Consider the following 18,241-nt stretch of genomic DNA (forward strand, 5'->3'; position numbering starts at 1 on the left):
TTTTTTTTTATGTAAAAACATTTAGTTAAAAAGTAATATGGTTAAACCCTTAGGAGGTACCTAATTGAAATATTTAAACAAAATTTAAAAAAGCATTTTTATATGTTTTACGTCATTATGATGAAATTGATTCAATACCTTTGCACAAAGTATTGCATTTCGGTCATGTATTCTTACAAAACAAAACATTTATTCTTTAGCTATCTACTTTTTAAAACTAAAATTGCACATTTTTTAATCTAAACTAGGTATTGGCACGCCCCAATAATAATCCTCTTCCCTTTCCGCTCCGCATAATTGTTGCGGACTTGGGTACAACTTAGCCCAGACTAGTAATTTTTCCTTTTCTGGAATCTCCTTAAATTCCAACTCTTTACCAATAAGCATTGCTCGCAAGTTATAATACTTCGTCACCGCATCCCATATAATCGGATCCGATTCATCGCAGTCCGGATCACCACTCCGCGCGTAGGCGGTCCACATACCAATCATGCGTCTTATAGTTTTATACTCGGCTGTGTTTGTAAATAATTTACGAGAGTTTTTCGAATAAAATAGGTACGACAATTCATCGGCATGCGCTACGCCGCGCACATTATCTTTACCGCAATATTTCGCGCGGTAAAAATTGAAATCCGGTGAATCGAAGTCGAAACGATAGAGAAAGGTAGGCGCACGTGCGAATGTTAGGCGTGACAAAATTGTACGATGAAAATCATGCCAAAAGATTTTAAAGCTAAAAATCTAAAAAAGGAAAAGGGACATGTGTAAAAATCATTATTGTCAATATTAAGAGCACACACACTCACATCCAGATACTTAAACAATGAATAGTCGTTGGGTTCTTCATCGCCAAAATGTAATTTCAGCAGAGTTATGCCCAATTTCTTCACATCTTTGTGCTTACGGATCCGACGCACTTCTTCAGGCAGTATCAGTTCCGGCTCGCGGAATAAACGCTGTATTACAATCGGGTTCTCCTTAAGTACTTTATATAAAAGTAACCCCTCAAAGGAAGATCCACCCAACATCATTGACAAGTGATTACTCCAAGCCTTCTTTTGCATATCGAAGGGGCGTTCAGGTATTACGCAACCCTCTTCTACGTACGGCTCCACAATTGGACCAAAAGCAAACATATACGAATTGCGCTGGTCCTCTTCACTCAGCAAGGAATGCACTACTAATTTTTCAGGTTCGAGGGTGCTAATATATTCGAATACATGTGCATCAATATTATCCCCTTTGTAGCCGTGGAAATGTGCTAGTCGAAATGCAATATTCAGTTGTGGCATGTTGGCCCAAAAATTAAGCGCGGTACCCGACATGGCAATGGTACGCTTGAAGAGATCACGTCCTTGCTCCGAGAGCATCAGCAAGTGTGTTGAAGCAGCGCCGGCGCTCTCGCCAAACAGTGTCACATTTGCAGGATCGCCATTGAAATGCGCTATATACTTTTTTACCCATTTCAGAGCGAGCACTTGATCTTTGAGACCAGCATTGCCGGGTACTTTTAGCGAAGGATCGCGCAGACTAAGGAAGCCTAAGTGTGAAAGGGAAATATACATAAATCTCTCTGCATAAGAAAAGTGAAATGTATGAAACAAAAATTTGTACTCACCTAAGGAATCGAGTCGATAGTTAAAGGTGACCAGCACCACATCTTCCATCATAAAATAATCGGGTCCATATAAGTCTCGATTCGCGGCGCCCATACAAAAAGAGCCGCCATATATAAAGACCATAACTGGTAGAGGCTTTGAGGATGTTAGCTGCGAAATGAGCAAATAAATGTTTCATTATACCATGCCTCTTAAATTAGTAGTGAATTAATTATGCCGTGTTCATATATTCAGTTAATTAATCAATTGGTAAATTAAAGTGCTTGAACTTATTTTGTAATTGATTGCAAGATTTGCCCCTAACAAACATACATACATGCAGAGAAAATTAAATAAAAGCTTGTAATAAAACCGACTTAAATTCTCTAGTAAAATTTTCAAATTAATCAAGTAAAAATTTAAGACTATCTACCATTAATTTCTTCATGATCCAATGATCGTATATAAATCAAATTAGCGTGGGATCACCTCTAAAAAATCGGTTAACGTGGTCCAATGTCCAAAAAAATGCAGGCATTTAAAAATTTCCATGTGGAAATGATTTTAATGGCCATTTTTTAATGATACGAATATTTCTAAATGCCTAACTTTGTCATTATAATTGTTGTCATTTAATACTTAGTTAAAATCCTGCATAACACAATTTGATTTGCAAGTATTAGCGAAAAGAAAGTTAAGTCAAAACGAGCCAACAAATTTTGTAGTAGCAATATGTCAAAGTGGACACCAGTCCTTATAATTTGTTTTAAAAATCTAGCCATTCGAGTACCCTTAAAACCTCGAAATTTTAAGCGCAAAGTAAAACTTTTGAGTCTTTCGAGATTTTTTTCAGTACCAATTAATTATTCTAAATTAAATTTTTATCAACGCTGCCATTCAAATCTCAATTGAAACCCAAATTTACCCAATTTAGCTGGCTTTTGAACATACTATAATGATTTTTGATGCATCATACCTTTTTTGTATAAACATTTAGGTACAGGCAATCCTCAGCGCCCTCTACTTTATTAGTATCCGGATTCTTTTGTAAAGGCCACCTAGCACACTTTGTACAGTCTTTCACATCCGTCCATGATTCGACAGCATGTGGCGCACGAAAACGTAACTTGCCCAGCGGTGGTTTAGCGTAAGGTATACCTTCAAAGCTGTAATATGTTTGATCGTAAATCGACGTACAAACTCGGCCTAATATTTTGCCCAACGGCAGTGTGAGGAGATACTCTTCTTGTCTGTAAATAATTAAGAATTTTATTCAATTACAGGCTTAGGGCCGGTTACTCAATGTCTGGTTAACGCTAATCTCCCGTTAAACATAGTTATCGACGTTACCGACTCCCTGTTGTACGATGTTTAACCGCAGATTAGTGTTAACCAGACATTGAGTAACCGGCCCTTAGTGTATATTTTTTTCACATACATATTTATGTACTTACGTGCTCATTATGATTTCTAGGTGCACCTTAGTCTAAGAGTATACATATTATGCGGCCAGTTTTTCTCTCTATTACCCGAAAGTGGCGCACAGCGCCGTCGAAAAAAATGCTCTTCTTTAAATAGTCACCAAATAATGCCACACAATAATCTCTTTCTGATATTTCATAATAATCGAAGCGATATCTAAAATTTTGATAGCTTCTTTCGACTAATTCAATAATGTAAATGTTTTATTTCATTTCGATTTTTAATTAGTTAAATATTTTATCACAACAAATAGGCAAAGAAAACAACAGAAAATATTCAAATAAAATGAAGTATTATTACGTCTAATGAAATGAATGACTGAAAAGAGACTAGTTGCTTTGAAAAAGCAGCAAAGCAAAAGAGTCACATTGAAATCACATGCGCTAGCAAAAATAGAAGCATATAAAATACATACGTAGCGCTAGTGAGAAAATCACTTTCTAAGCTTTTCATTGATCGCGGGCACATTGACCCTCACAGAAAGCATGAATGTAGCTGAGCACCGCTTGATCACTGAGCTCATAAACTTTGTGCTTATTTTACGCTCATTTTTATATACCACTCTTCTATTTACTCAAATACTTTGTTGCTATCAGTGATTCCCCTCGCTTGATAATTTGTGGGCGTATAAAATGAATAGCGAGAAAAAGGGCCTTATAAATAAAAAAACTAAGCAATTACTTTTTATTGAAATTTCAGATCTATTACTCGATTTATTCAAAAAAAATTTAAGTAAAAGGTCAGGAATTTTAAGAAAAAGGCCAATGTTGCTACGTAAAAATTTGTTAAATTTAATAAAGCAAAGTACTACTGTAATCAAGAGAGAACCTTCGTAATTTCTTTCCAATTGCACAATATTTTTCCTGAGAAAAAGCTTTGGATAGCGTAAAAAATCTATACATATAATAAAACTGTAACTGACCACATTTCTGTGCATTTTAGATGTTAAAGAAAAATTAATATGAGAGATTTTTTTTAGAGCAATGAAACCCAAATCAAGAATTTTTGTCAGTCTGATGTTTGTACGAGCATCACTCAAAAACAATTACATGAAATTGAATGCAATTTTCACCGGAGTATTACTAGAGCTCTAACTTTATACATAGAGATTTGCTACGTGTTTGAAAATTGCAGTTTAAGTAAATTGACAAGATAAAGTAATTATTAAAATATGGCTGTCAAAATAAAGAGGTTTAAGAAGGCTTAGAGCCGAAAATATTTTTGTAGAGGTTGCCACATGTTTGAAAATTTTAATTTAATTTAATTGATAAGATAAATTAAGTATTGCAATATGGGTATCAAGCAACACAAAAATACTGTTAAGGCGCAATGAAGCACGCCGGGTATTTAGTAGTAGTAAATAAGTATATTTAAAGTCTTCATGGGAAAAGTTTCACTGAATCAGAAATAGTAGGCCTAATAATAAAAAATTCAAAAATATCACCGTAATTCCAGGGTGCGAATTTTATGAAAGTTGCCTTTTTTTCTTCCAAGAGGTAGAATATCTAGTTTTGCTTAAAAATTCACACGATTAAGCTTTCCCTGATTCTGTTATTGCTTTGAATTAAGTGGGTAAGTGAATCTTAAAAAAAAAAAATTTTACTCAAACACATTTTTCTGGGAACAAATTGTGTGTTTAAAGGACAGATAAATTTTACAAGCTATTGGAGAAAACGATGCTTAGAGCTTCTATTTGAATTAAAACTCGGACGAAGAAGATACTCAATCAAAGATTCAATCAAATATCAAATTCTTAATTGTTCATATAATTTTTTGTCGTTTTTTTTTGCAAAATAACCATTTCTTAAATAAATGTGTATCTTTTTCTATTTTTTGGTTTTTAATGCCCATCCATCGATTTCCTTCATTAGTAACTTGACTTTTTTAACAGAACAGGCTTTAGCACAAATACAAAAATTTGGCACAGAAGCTGTAATTTTTGAAATTTTTCCCTTGTTAAAGTTTTATTTTGTTTTCATTTATTCATAGAAAATTAAAAAAAAACAAGTACGAAAGTCTAAGTTCGGGTGGAGCCGAACATTTAAATACCCGGCGCAAGTATTAAATATATGTTTTTTCACCCTTCCGAAAGCTACCGCTAGATGGTAAGCAGGGGTGTATAAATTTTGAGTAAATTATCGTCTTTAAATTTCGAAATATTGCAGTTTCAAGCATTTTTTATTTTTTTTTTGCTTTTGTGTGGCAAGCGCAATAACTGTACCGAGTTTGGTACAAATTGGTATAACGGTTACCGAGATACATACATATATGTGATCATAAGTGGGCGGTGCCACGCCCATTTTCCAAAATTTACTATAAACGCATTTCTTGGTAAAGAATTGTTGCAAGCATCAATTTTGAATGAATTAGCTTTAATATTTCCTGATTTATCGAAGATTTTGTATTTCTCTAAATTACCGTTATATGGGATGTGGGCGTGGTTATTGCCCGAATTTTTAAATTTTCGGCCATTTAGTATGCTGTACTATGGCCAACGACTGTGCCAAGTTTGGAAAAAATTGTTGCAGCGGTTACCAAGATATACACATGTAACCATAAGTGGGCGTGGCTACGCCCATTTTCCAAAAATTTATAATGTTCTTATTTCTCGTCTAAAAATTGTTGTAAATATCAATTTTGAGTGAATAATCTTCAGTAGTTACTAAAATATCGCAGTTTTCGTATTTCCGAAAATTACCGTTATATGGGATGTGGGCGTGGTTATTGTCCGATTTTTTAAATTTTCGGCCATTTAGTATGCTGTACCATGGCCAATGACTGTGCCAAGTTTGGAAAAAATTGGTGCAGCGGTTACCAAGATATACACATGTAACCATAAGTGGGCGTGGCTACGCCCATTTTCCAAACACTTACAATATTCTTATTTTCCGTCTGAAAGTTATTGTAAATATCGATTTTGAGTGAAATATCTTTAGTAGTTACTAAAATATCGCAGTTTTCGTATTTCTGGAAATTACCGTTATATGGGAAGTGGGCGTGGTTACAATCCGATTTTGCCCATTTTCAATGCCAACCTACCTTGGATAAATGGAAACCTATATACCAAAGTTTGTTGAGATATCTCAATTTTTGCTCGAGTTATCGTGTACACGGGCGGACGGACAGACAGACATGGCTTAATCGACTTCTCTGTTCATTCTGAGCATTTATGTATACATTTGTCTATATATATCTCGATTCGTTTTGGCTGTTACAAACAACCGTTATGTGAACAAAATTAATATACCCGTGTGCACAAGTGCGCTCCGAATTTGTGTGTAGTTGTTGCAACCTGTTCAATTAGAGTTGTTTTCGCATTTTATGTAGCTTCGTACCCTGCAAAAATCGCGACTACTCCATGGATGCGTGTAAAGTGTACTCCCTAAGGATCAAGGAGTACTCCAAAATTAACCACATTTCATATAAAAAATTTTGTCCAATTAACATTGCGATGTCCTAGGGCAGGACCATATACTCCATCCCTGCATTACATCAGAGTAGCACAAAACTACTCCAACATATTAACAATGGCATTGTTGTTATATTTTTTCGTTTGTACACGCTTTTGTTCTTCACTTCTCAAATGCTTTTTCGAAATTAATAAAAACCAAGCCAAAAATTAAAAATTACATGTTGCCTCTGATGGCATTCGAACCCGAACATGCTGGGAGCTAAGAACTAACAGCGAGCATCTCTACACGTTCAGCTACAGCCAGACATGCAAATGTGCTTTCAAATGCTCAACTTCAATGACATTTCGTTAAAACACGAGCAGTGATCGGATAACAAACAATAAGCTGGCGCAGAGACACGAGTTGGTCCGATACAGCATGACAGAGGAACACTTTTGTAAGTACTCCAATTTACCACAAGTAGACTACATGGTCCAACGAATTTTGCAGGGTATTTGAACTGCAATTCTATAATAGAGATAAATGTGACGATGAAGAAATAAACGATAACGATTAAGACAACATATTACGTCATAATCGAAGATAACGACGAAAATTAAAACAACGAAAAATATATAAGAATAGGAGTAACTGAAAGTGTAAGATAACCTATTGAAATTTTTCGATAGAAATCGAAATAAATTCCTTTATAAAAATTTGGTTGTAGATAGCGTTCGAAAAATATGTAGCTATCAAAACTAATCGAATTATCGAAATTTATAGCGGTATCCAAAGTTTAATTAATATTTTCGATTAATATCGAGAAATATATATTTTTGAGTTATCGAAATCCATCGAGCCCTTGAAAGGTACAATTTTGGCTTTTTGAAATTTTGGTTTTTTGAAATTCATTGAAATATTGATATGTATCCAATTATTGAAGTCTATCGACAAACATGTACCGGGTAAATTTAAAGACCTGCAAAGATATAGTCATTTTTTAGTTCCACTAAGCTAAGCTAAGTTAGAAAACTTCTCCAAGGGTTTTATAAAACTAGAAAAAAACGGTCGAATTTTGACAGTAACTGGCACTACTAGTACTTAGTTAAGCGCTTAAAACTCCTTACGAGTAGTAGGCATGCTGCACGAATGCCATGCTCCTTCGATTCGTCTATGCTTGGTTGACAACAGCAAATCCCTCCGCGTAGATAATGGAAAGAAAACGACCATCATATCGACGCCTCCAAACTATATCATATCACCTTACACATATGATGTTATTTATTTAAACAAAAGATATCTTTATCTTTATTTAATAATCCAGAATATTTTTTAGAAGTTACTTAATTTTGTATATAAGTCTATAATAAAGTACAGAAAATTTGAATACAATTCAAAACAATCTCAATCCCTCGTCCTTGAAGTACTCATCCCATACCTTACATTTTTCCAATTCAGGCCAATCGATGAACGTGAGCTCGTTACTAATATTTAAACATTTTCGTTCGTCATTTGATGCCAGTGGCTCCCAAACTATGGGTTTAATCTTATCAACATTGGGATCAGATTTAGCAGCAAATGCAGTAAGTAAATCCATCATTAGTACGATGGTGTTGAACTCTTCAGAATCGCGTGCCAACTTAAAAGACTGCGGTACATAAAAAACATAGGCAAGTTCATCCACATGAACAACACCGCGTACTCCATGTCCACAACACTTGATGCGATACAAATTAAAATCCGGTGAATCGAAGTCGAAGCGGTATAGATATGTGGGCGCATGCACGCGACCGAGGCGTGCACTCATAAAGCGATGCATTGGATGATACATGAAATCGTGCGACACCAACTGTAATGATGAATGTAAGAATGATAATAATCTACATATCTTCAATAGAGACTACTTACGCGCATAACATCCATAACATTTTCCAAATTCACCTCCTTCTCTCCCATATGCAACTTTATGAGCTTTCTTGCCAATTGCTGTTGCGTCGCCAAATCACACGAGGTTCCAATCTCATGCGAGAATAATTTTTCCGGATGCAATTTCAAGATCTCATATAGGTTTGGATATGTTGTGAAGAATCTGTAGCGCGCTAGAGATTCAAAGGAAGTCGCCCCCAACATTAACGGTTTACTATAAAACCAAGCTTTCTCATCTGCAATTACTTCAAATGGGTCTTTGGTAATTATAGCATCCGATACGCTGGCGTTTTCTTTGACGGGTAAGAAGGTAGGCGCCATATTTGGGTCCCTTCCCTCTTCTGCTAGAAAATTCGGCAAACAGAGCTTTTCCGCCTCAAGTGAGCTTAGATAATTTAAAATATCTTTGTTATCTTCTGCCCCCTCATAGCCCACACGCTTAGCGAAAATAAGGTGGACATTAGGAATATCGGGTGTTCGCAGATATACGCCGGACATAAGAATCGCTTTGTGAAAGAGGCCCTCGCATTTTGGTGTCAGCGTCAGCAATTGTGCGGCGGCACTTCCTGAGCTGTTGCCGCAGAGAGTAACGTTGTTGGGGTCACCATTGAAATTTATGTAATTGTTTTTGAGCCACTTCAGCGCCATTACAACATCCTTGAGGCCAGCATTGCCAGGAACTTGCAGCTCTGGTTCGGGAAGACTGAGAAAACCTGGGAAAAAATAGGAAGTGGTTTTTGTTAAAGGCAGCACTTTTATTTGTTTTCTCGATCTGCTCAGGGTGATATGACAACGTTAACTTAGGGGTATCGGACAGGGTTAAGTGGCTCAGAATAACCGATTTTCATCTACAAATTTGTCATTTTACTACAAATTTTTTTCAATAAATCAATCCTATTTCTGCTCTTAAATTTACGCTTTAGATCATCGAAAATATAGTTTCCAAGACATTTTGCCCTCAGTTTTGCCAGTGTTGGCCAATAGCAGAGTAGATGTTCGATGGTTTCCCCCTCCTCTTCGTCCATGTAATTTTCTTGTTGCCGCAATGGCCTGGGACCGAGACTATGTGTGAGCGAAATCTTCCACCCACCTCTTTAAGAAATCGATGGAATTGAACGACTACATTTGATGTCAGTGTTATTTTTCACAGTGCACCACTGACATTGCCTTTGTTAAAGACATTGGTGCCAAGAAGGCGTGAGCAGAAAGATGCACTTAATTGTTCCGAAATTGTTCAAATTTTGATCTATCCGTGGAAACATGGATCTATTTTTTTCCCCTGAACATGTTCAATGTCTACTCTTTCCTTGAAGAGAGATTGGTCATGAACTGAGTGTTGATGGTGTGAGTGTGTGGAATGTAGTTGACTGGAGGAAATCCAATAAGGTTTGATAAAATTCTACAGTGATCGATGTATGGGTGCATCCATTTCTAGGTCGCGTTAAGCCTGAGGGCAGTGCGAAGGGCATACAACCTTTCATCGATGTTTAGAAAAGACGAAAAATCTCCTGTCGGCAGGCAAACAGGGCATATGTAAGTGTCTCAGCACCCATGTCTTTGTTGACGGTTACACGTTCGAAAAAGTTAGACGACTTCGTTTATTTAGGAACCAGCATTACGAACGAAATGTAATGCCAGCCTTGAAATCCTACAGAGAATCCTCTCTCAACGTACAAAAATCACGCGGAAGAATTGTCTATAAAAACATCTGAGAGAAAGATTTACGGTCTTTGCGCGTGGTCGATGGCGAATACCACAGAGGATGCGCATTTTTTTGACAAAACAGTCTACCAGTTCTGCTTTTGTTTACTAACGCGAGCAGAGTCTTTCAGGGTCCAATATACTTTTAATGAATTATGTCTATAATATTTACACATATTTAGTTACATCTATATACTCACCCAGCGCTCCCAAACGATAGGTCATAGTAACGAATATAACATCTTTCATCATAAAATAGTCTGGTCCCCAAGCCAGACGAGATGCACTGCCTGTTGCGAAATTACCACCATGTATGTAGACCATAACCGGCAGAGGTTTTTCAGATTTTAGCTATAGAATATATGAAGGTAGTTATTTATAAAATATTACTATTTTTTACCTTTTTTGCATAGATATTCAAGTACAAGCAATCCTCAGAGCCTTCAACGCGATCAGTATAGCGATTGTATTGGATACATTTGGGTGCCACTACGGTGCAATCGCGTACATCCGGCCATGGTTCAACTGGTTGTGGCGACTTAAAACGCAAATCTCCCAATGGTGGCTTGCCATATGGTATGCCATCGAAGCAATAATATTTATCACCATAGACTGTTTCTCGCAATTGTCCACGCACCAGACCGTGAGTGGTGGAAATGATAGGTTGTTCAACATTTCTTGCAATCCTGAGAGATATTTAAGGGTTAATTTCCTAACTAAATAAGATACAAAATACTGTTTGCCGCTTTAAATGAAAGTGATCTTTCAGACACAGTTTCAGCTATGTTGGTAACCGTTTTTTTTTTGTTTAGTATTAAGTTATCGCACTTTTTACGAGCAATGTACGAGTATGTATATTAAGATGGTCCGAAAGCCAAGTAAATTCGGAATTCTAATGCTCTCACCCGCTAGCATTGTTCTGTAACGAACAAAATTATACCCTTGTTGTTTTTTTTATTTTGAAAACAAAAAATAATTAGAGATCGCTCAAAGTTTTCCATGTATTTTATATGGAGAAAAGCAATTTTTCGTAGAAATGGTATAGAATTGGAAAACTTTGTTTCTCTTTAGCAGATTTCCAGTAATAATATCTATTGTTTGTTTAACATTTTTTATATTAACTTTCTTTCTATTTTAACTATTTTTATAGGTTCCCTAAAAACCCCAAAAACGCAATGGGGGGCAAGTAAAAATCGCTGGTATTAAAAATTGGTAAAATAAACAACTAGGTGTTCTAAGCACTTCAAAGTTTGCAGGTCTGACAGTATTTACAAGAAAAGCTGTTTTCGCCATTAATGAACCGTTTGTAAGGTGTCGCACAGTGGGCCGCCTCATACAAGTTAGCCGGAAAATAATATCTTATTGCTTCAGATGCTTAGATTTGTTGTAGAAAGTGGCCATACAAAAATTTACCTTGATCAAGGATCGATTAGATGACACCAGAGGTCCTTTGAAGAGGGTTTGTAGCAAAAACGGGCACCGTTCTCTTGAAAGGATATAACTTCCTCTAATCCAGAAAAGTTTGGCCCCATTGTACAGGGGGCGGCCATATTACATACAGACTAAAATGTGAAAACTGATGTATCTCTAAAACCAAACACGCTGGGGAACTGAAACTTGGCACGAATGCATAAACTGTAAGTACCCTATTTAAGGCGAAAACTTATAGGTATTGCAAAAGGGGGAGTGGCACTTCCAATACAAACTGAAATTCTCATATCGCTTATCTCTGGAACCGCTTTCGCTCACATCCTGCATTTCGAAATAGCTACATACATATATTAACAATACCGTACTTATGGCGAAAAGTGGTAGACTTTGGAAAAGGGGGCGTGGCATCTCCCATACAAACTGAATTCCAAATATTGCTAACGTACTTATGGCGAAAAGTGGTTTGTATTGGAAAGGGGGATGTGGCACCTCCCATATAAAACGCAATTTATTGTTGAGAAGGTTATGGATACACCTACATCTTCAAATCAGAAAATGGCAAGAATCATTCAATTGGGAAGAATTTTCTCCCAGATTTCAAAACCGTATTGAATGATTTTATTTTGTGGCAAGGTTATTAATGGTCACATTTGCTTCATCTTTCGAATACTTGGTACCCAAACGTGTGATGCAAAAATATTAATTTATGACCCATTTCCGACAAAAACCGTGTGAACACCTTCGAGGTACTTTCTTAACTTCTACCGATTGATGAAGAGAATGAGAAGTTCATGTATATGTTAAAAATATAGTTTTTAACCTTCCCAAGAGCTCTGAAACCAATTTAATCGAAAAACGTATTTACAGTTTAAATTAATTGTAAAGCTTTACACTGCAAAGAAAGCACTATTTCAAGTTTGAATGTAAAATTGTTTAATAGATTCAATTATTTTGTAATGAATATATAACTTATAACAACATCTTTGTTTTTTTTATATATAGTCTCACATAAAAATTTTAAGAAAAGTAAAATGACAGAACAGTGTTTAGATTGTCCAAAAACTCTCGACTTTGTTCATATATTTAGACGAAATAACGCCTAATTTTGATACATTACTCTAGCTACGTCCCTCATCACATATTAACTGTTGTTGTTATTTCATAAAAAAGAGCATCGTTTTCTATGCCAAATACATTCTTTTTAGTGTTCTGGCATATCACTGTGATAAACAACACACCATTTTTTTAAAATGTCTATTTGATTTGTGTAATTTTTAGAAAACAAAGTTGCAAAACATCAAATTTGACCTAGAAAAAAACTACTAAAGTGGGTTTTAAAATACCTAAGGAAAATTTTTTCTATATAATTGCACATTTCTTAAAAAGTGGAATTATCAAAAAATTAAAATTCCACTCTGATTTTTTCCGGCTAATGTCGTCATATGGCCCATTGTGTGTCGTACGGAAACAGCTTCTTGTAAATTCCTATAAATTCCTGCAAATCGTGAAGCACCTGGAACAGGTGTGTTTCAACACGCGCCGCATATGATTTTTGTTGGAAAAGCTACTATTTAGGTACTGTATGTTCTTACTTTCGAGACATATGTAACTAGTAGAAGGAGCTGAGCATTTTCAAATCAACTTTTTCGTTATCAATATATCATCAAAATTTTAATGGAAATAGCCTTTAAGAATAAAAAAAATCGTCTGAAAGTGATCACTTGCACTTTTCACGTAGTAAGTAGCATCTGTTTATTTACTTACCCTGCACCCATTATGAATGTAACTGCTCCACTTTCCGACGAATATTTAAAATAAAGTCGCGCTTCTAGTAGGATTTGATGCTTTTCTTCCTACATTCACTTAACTTTTAATTTAAAGAATAAATTTAGGTACCAGTAAAGAACTGATTGCCAAATAAAAATGGTGATTCTAGCATAAAAACCGTCAGATTAGTTGTGAAGAGATAAGATTCTTGCATATCTTAAAAAATATGCGAATTAAAAATGTCTGTTTGAGGATTATAAAATTTGGGTGTTTAGCGAGTTCGGCACACATTCACAGTGCGTAGGTCTTTGAACTTTGATCATTCTGTTATCGAAAACAAAAGAGATGGTGCGTAGATGCGAGTTAATGACTCGTTAAATTTTCTTCAGATTAGCAATAACTATCATCAACTAGAATAATAAAGCTATACCGATAGGTGACTTTAAAGTATCTACATAATACGAGTACTTATACGGATATGTTGAACTTAAATGCGAATGAGCTTTTGTGCTGTTTCGTGACATAATCCGCCACTTCGTATGCAAATGTGGTTAAAGCGCTGACACATGCCAATTGGTCAGAGGCCCAGAAACTATCAGAGCAGTAAACTTCTCCAGGTGAACCTAAACCAAAGAAGGCAAGGTTCATCCATAAGCCAAAGGTAAGCTTTCAATAGACTCGAATATGTGGTTGGTCCGAAGCGGTGACGAAAAGCTTAATTTTTTGTGAGGAAAGAGCCGTTCGATCAATCGCGATGGAAATGGTATTACATTCGCACGAAAAATTCTGGTCTAAGAAAGAAGAGGCTTCGTAAACGGTGGAAAAACAAAGATTGACAATCAGCCCAATCCTAAAACACCCTCGAAGTTTTCTCTCTGCTGTTAAGTTTCTACCGAGAGTAAACTCTTTAAATATAAACTCTTCGGGAAAGGATTTTTTTTTTTTTTCTGAAATTGTGAGACAGTTGTCAAATCTGGCAATCGAGGATCCGTTAGCGTTATGCTGTTCGCCTTTTAGCAATCATATTTTTTTTTAGTTAAATTAAATTAACTGATAAATATACATTTTTCGTTTTAAAACAATAAAAATTACTAGATACAAGAAAATTAAATTAGAAAAAATAAAAATTAAATTAATAAAAGAAGAAGGAAATAGTACTTAAAAATTAAATTAGATTAAAAATAATTTTATTAAAAAAAAGACAGAAACAAACAATAATTTAAATTTAATAAGATCGTAAAAATTAAACTCATTTAAAAACAATAAAGTCTGAAAGATTAAAAGAAAATGAAAATAACAAAAGAATTGATAACCAATTAAATAAAAAAAGAAAAGATAACAAAAAAAAATTTCTTAATAGTATATGCAATTAAAAACAAAATTTTGTCTTTTCTATACAAACTTAAAAAAAATTGACTGAAAAACAAAAAAAAAGTTTATGAAAAAATAAAAGAAACTTCTAAAAATGAAATGAAAAATATTCTTTTTAAATAACAACTAAACCATTAAAGAAAATTATGTCGAAAAAGAAAAGAAATACATAAAATTAGTTCCTAAAATTTAAATTAAATTAAAAAATATATATGAATTTGTTTTAAATTAAAACATCTGAAAAATTAAATTGAAAAAGAAAATATCTAGATAAAAAAAAAAATAAAAAATATTCGTGATTTTGCTAGAATAACAAAAGTCTTTCGATCTACGAAAGACTTTTTGCTAACTTAGCCAGAATTGCACCATAAATAGAAGCGAACTCTTTTTCGATGAAGCGTTATTCCATGGCCAAATTTTTTTCCACCCTCTATTGTAAAAAGCTATTTAGATCAAATAAAAAACCGACCAGACTTGATTAACAGAAAAAGTTTTGTGCTCCCATTATCACAGCGCCGAACCACACGAAAAACTAAAAACGCTTGGTTGGGAAGTTCTGATGCATCTACAAAATAACTCGAATCTTTTTCCATTGGTTTCACATCTGTTTCGGTCTCAATAGAGCTCCCTTAGTGGTGCTGAATTTACTTGTGAAAACGCCACTGAAAACTATTTTAATCAGTTTTCATTCAAGAAGTCAGTAAAATGCATCAGAAAATATTTTGAAATGAAACTTTTAATATAAATTATTTGTTTGACAAATTAAATCTTTTTGCATAAAGCTTCATTTTAAATATGGCATTCTCTATTGACTTTGGGCGCATCCACACAGAAAGCCGAGCGGGCGGAGCAAAGCAAGGCGCAGCAAAGGGAAGCGGCCGGTGTTCACACTAAATGAAGCGAAGTAGTGCTTTCCCATCGATTTAGCTGCAAAGATACCCCAAAATTTACCGTCAACTAAAGCAGAAAAATATTTGCTTAATTTTCTCCAAACGATAAGTTGTAAAATTGGTTTGTATTTATTTGAATATTTTGATTTAAACTAGAACTTTCGACTACCATCCCTTCACCTTGACCTGATGGTCACTTATCCTCAAATGGGATATGTCATTTCTGCCTCTAGCAATTTCCACTTCACTCCCCACTATAGCAATAAAGCCCCATTTCTTTTAAGCCAACAGGTGGCTTTAAGGGCCTCCGGTGATAAGACACCAAGTTTTACCAAAGGCCGGTTAATATTTTCAACGCTCTGTAGGTCCTTTGATCAATGTGATAATTCGATAAAATTCTACTATCTAGGATTACACCAAAACAATTTACTAATGAATAGCACAACGCTAGTTTTTGACTGGGTTAGCCAGTTTTATCAAGTTAATTGTCAGCCAACTTGTAAAAAGCTTTCCACTTTACTACTTTGTAGTTAATTGTTTCTATTTGCAATGAAACTAAAGAATAAATATACTCATTCGCTAAGCTTTGTAGTGTTGATAATCAGCTTATAACTCAAGCAGGCCTATGATAAGACCTTTTTGAATGCTCATACTAATATTTACCCAGTCTGCCTGTTAAGAGAGCACTTTAATTATGAGCAAGATAATATATAATGTAATACATATTTAGAGATTTGGGCGAGTTCAATAAAATACGTCAATCGTTTCTCTTCTGTGCCAAGTGAAGCCAATAGGAAATGATAAATTAAGCCGAGAACTTCGCAACTTGGTGATTATGCTGCAGACCAGGCCTTCCTGTTCCTTTTCTACTATCAGCGGTTACCGCGTTGGAGAATTTTTGTCCATTTATTATGCTGGAACCTCGGACTCTAAAGACTACCATGTTTCGGGTGCCAGCGAATTCGATCAGTCTCGTTGGATTATAGGATATAAAGGGACCATTGCGTAGTCTGGTCTCTCTCTCTCTTGAAAAGGCTACACTAGACAAACATATAAAGGCTACAGGTTGCATTTCAACCCTGATCGCACAGATTACTGCGCCACTGAAATGGCTGGAATGCTCACATTCTCTGAAGAGAGGACTGGACTTGGCGGAACTTATGGAGAGGGAGAGCAGTGAACTTCCTTGCGGATGGAACGAATTGGACGGCAGGGTTGGTGGTGAGGTGTTCTACCGTGTGTTTTCCATCAGCACTAAGTTCAGGCTTCGGGACAGCTGCTGTGTATTCCAGGCGAAAGTGGAGGTGATGCAGTCACTGCTCCGGAATCCGGTGACAGCCAAGGAGGAGAGCATTTATCCTGATAGCCAAGCGACTATCAGGGTCTTAAGTGCGTTGGGGGTGCGCAACAACTTGGTTAAAGAATGTCTGCTTGCCCTCTCGGTAGCGTCGTCTGATTTGGATTCCGGACCACAGCGACATTGCGGGAAAAAATGTGGCTGACGTATTGGCTAGGAAAGTTATTCATGAAACATTATCGCCGGATAAAGAACGGACGGACGTACCATTGATCGCTTGTGGTGCACTCTTGGATAGAGGGGTCTCATGTCAGCTCAGCGAGCGTTGGGAGAAAACCAGGATATGCACGATTACAAGGTCCTTCCGAGGAGCTCCAGGGCACTGAGATTAGACGAATTCGTAAATAGATAATCGACTCGAGGTTTTTATTGATTAAGTATTGGGTGCTGTTCAAAATGTGGTATTACTAAGGATAATCTCCTTATTGTCTATGTGAGTCTCTGTCATACGGGGCTGCCACCTAACCTAACCTACCAAAAAAAAACGCAGATACAAAGTGTAATGAAAACGAAAAAATATTTAAAGAACATGTCGGCCATATGGGATCCTCAATTTAATCCTACTTTAACAAAAGAAAACTTATGTTCCTAAAATAACCGTAAACCTGCTTCTTTATAGTAGTGATCCCACTCTGCACAAATCTTCGCTTCCGGCCACTCAATAAAGCTTAGTTTATCACTTATGTTAAGACAGTATCGTGGCTCCGCAGGTTTCAGTGGCATCCAAACTAAGGGTTTTATGTTTTCCCCATTTGGATTTGAGGTAGCAGCAAATTTGGTAATCCAGTTCACCATGCATTCGATCATCTGAAATTCTTTCGAATCGCGTTTCAGTTTGAAAGACGTGGGTAGTAAAAAAATATAAGAAAGTTCATCTACATGCGAAACACCGCGCAGTCCATGGCCGCAATGCTTTATGCGAAATAAATTAAAATCAGCAGAGTCAAAGTCAAAGCGATAGAGGTAAGTGTGTGCCGTTGCATTGGCAAGACGTGATTGCAGAAAACGATGTATGGGATGATACATGAAATCGTAGGAATTCATCTGTAATGGCGTTTTGTTAATAAACAAAAGTATGCGCATTTTATAAATAGACAATACTTACGCGCATAACATCAAACGCCTGCTCAACACACAATTCTTTCGCGCCCAAATGCAATCGAATTAGTTTTCGTGCTAATTGCTGCTTCGTTGATAAATCACACTTATCACGCACTTCAAGTGACATCAAGTATTCCGGATGCAATCTCAAGGTGTCATATAATTTCGGATTGTTCGTGAAATATTTGTAATGCATTAGTGATTCGAACGAATTACTGCCCA

The 18,241-nt window shown here is 35.9% G+C and overlaps 2 protein-coding genes across 2 annotated transcripts; both read right to left on the reverse strand.

Annotated features, from left to right (window-relative positions):
• Positions 1–101: 101 nt before the first annotated feature.
• Positions 102–13,627, reverse strand: LOC118754493. The gene is made up of 11 exons (XM_036489370.1): positions 13,298–13,627; positions 10,503–10,788; positions 10,303–10,453; positions 8,384–9,114; positions 7,876–8,324; positions 3,131–3,239; positions 3,056–3,087; positions 2,578–2,851; positions 1,622–1,772; positions 810–1,543; positions 102–744 (listed from the first exon to the last, which is right to left on the reverse strand). Exons 1-11 carry the CDS (start codon positions 13,306–13,308, stop codon positions 235–237), a joined length of 3,438 nt encoding a protein of 1,145 aa, XP_036345263.1. The 5' UTR covers positions 13,309–13,627; the 3' UTR covers positions 102–234.
• Positions 13,628–15,179: 1,552 nt separating this feature from the next.
• LOC118754494 (esterase B1-like) lies at positions 15,180–18,241 on the reverse strand (the record flags this gene model as incomplete). The annotated part of the gene is given in 2 exon segments (XM_036489371.1): positions 15,180–17,962; positions 18,024–18,241. Coding segments are annotated over 2 exon segments (674 nt in total), but the record flags the coding sequence as incomplete, so codon positions are not given.

This window comes from Rhagoletis pomonella, unplaced genomic scaffold, assembly GCF_013731165.1.
Source record: "Rhagoletis pomonella isolate Grant_MI unplaced genomic scaffold, Rhpom_1.0 Rhpom_scaffold_04011, whole genome shotgun sequence".
Classification (NCBI taxonomy): Eukaryota; Metazoa; Arthropoda; class Insecta; order Diptera; family Tephritidae; genus Rhagoletis; species Rhagoletis pomonella.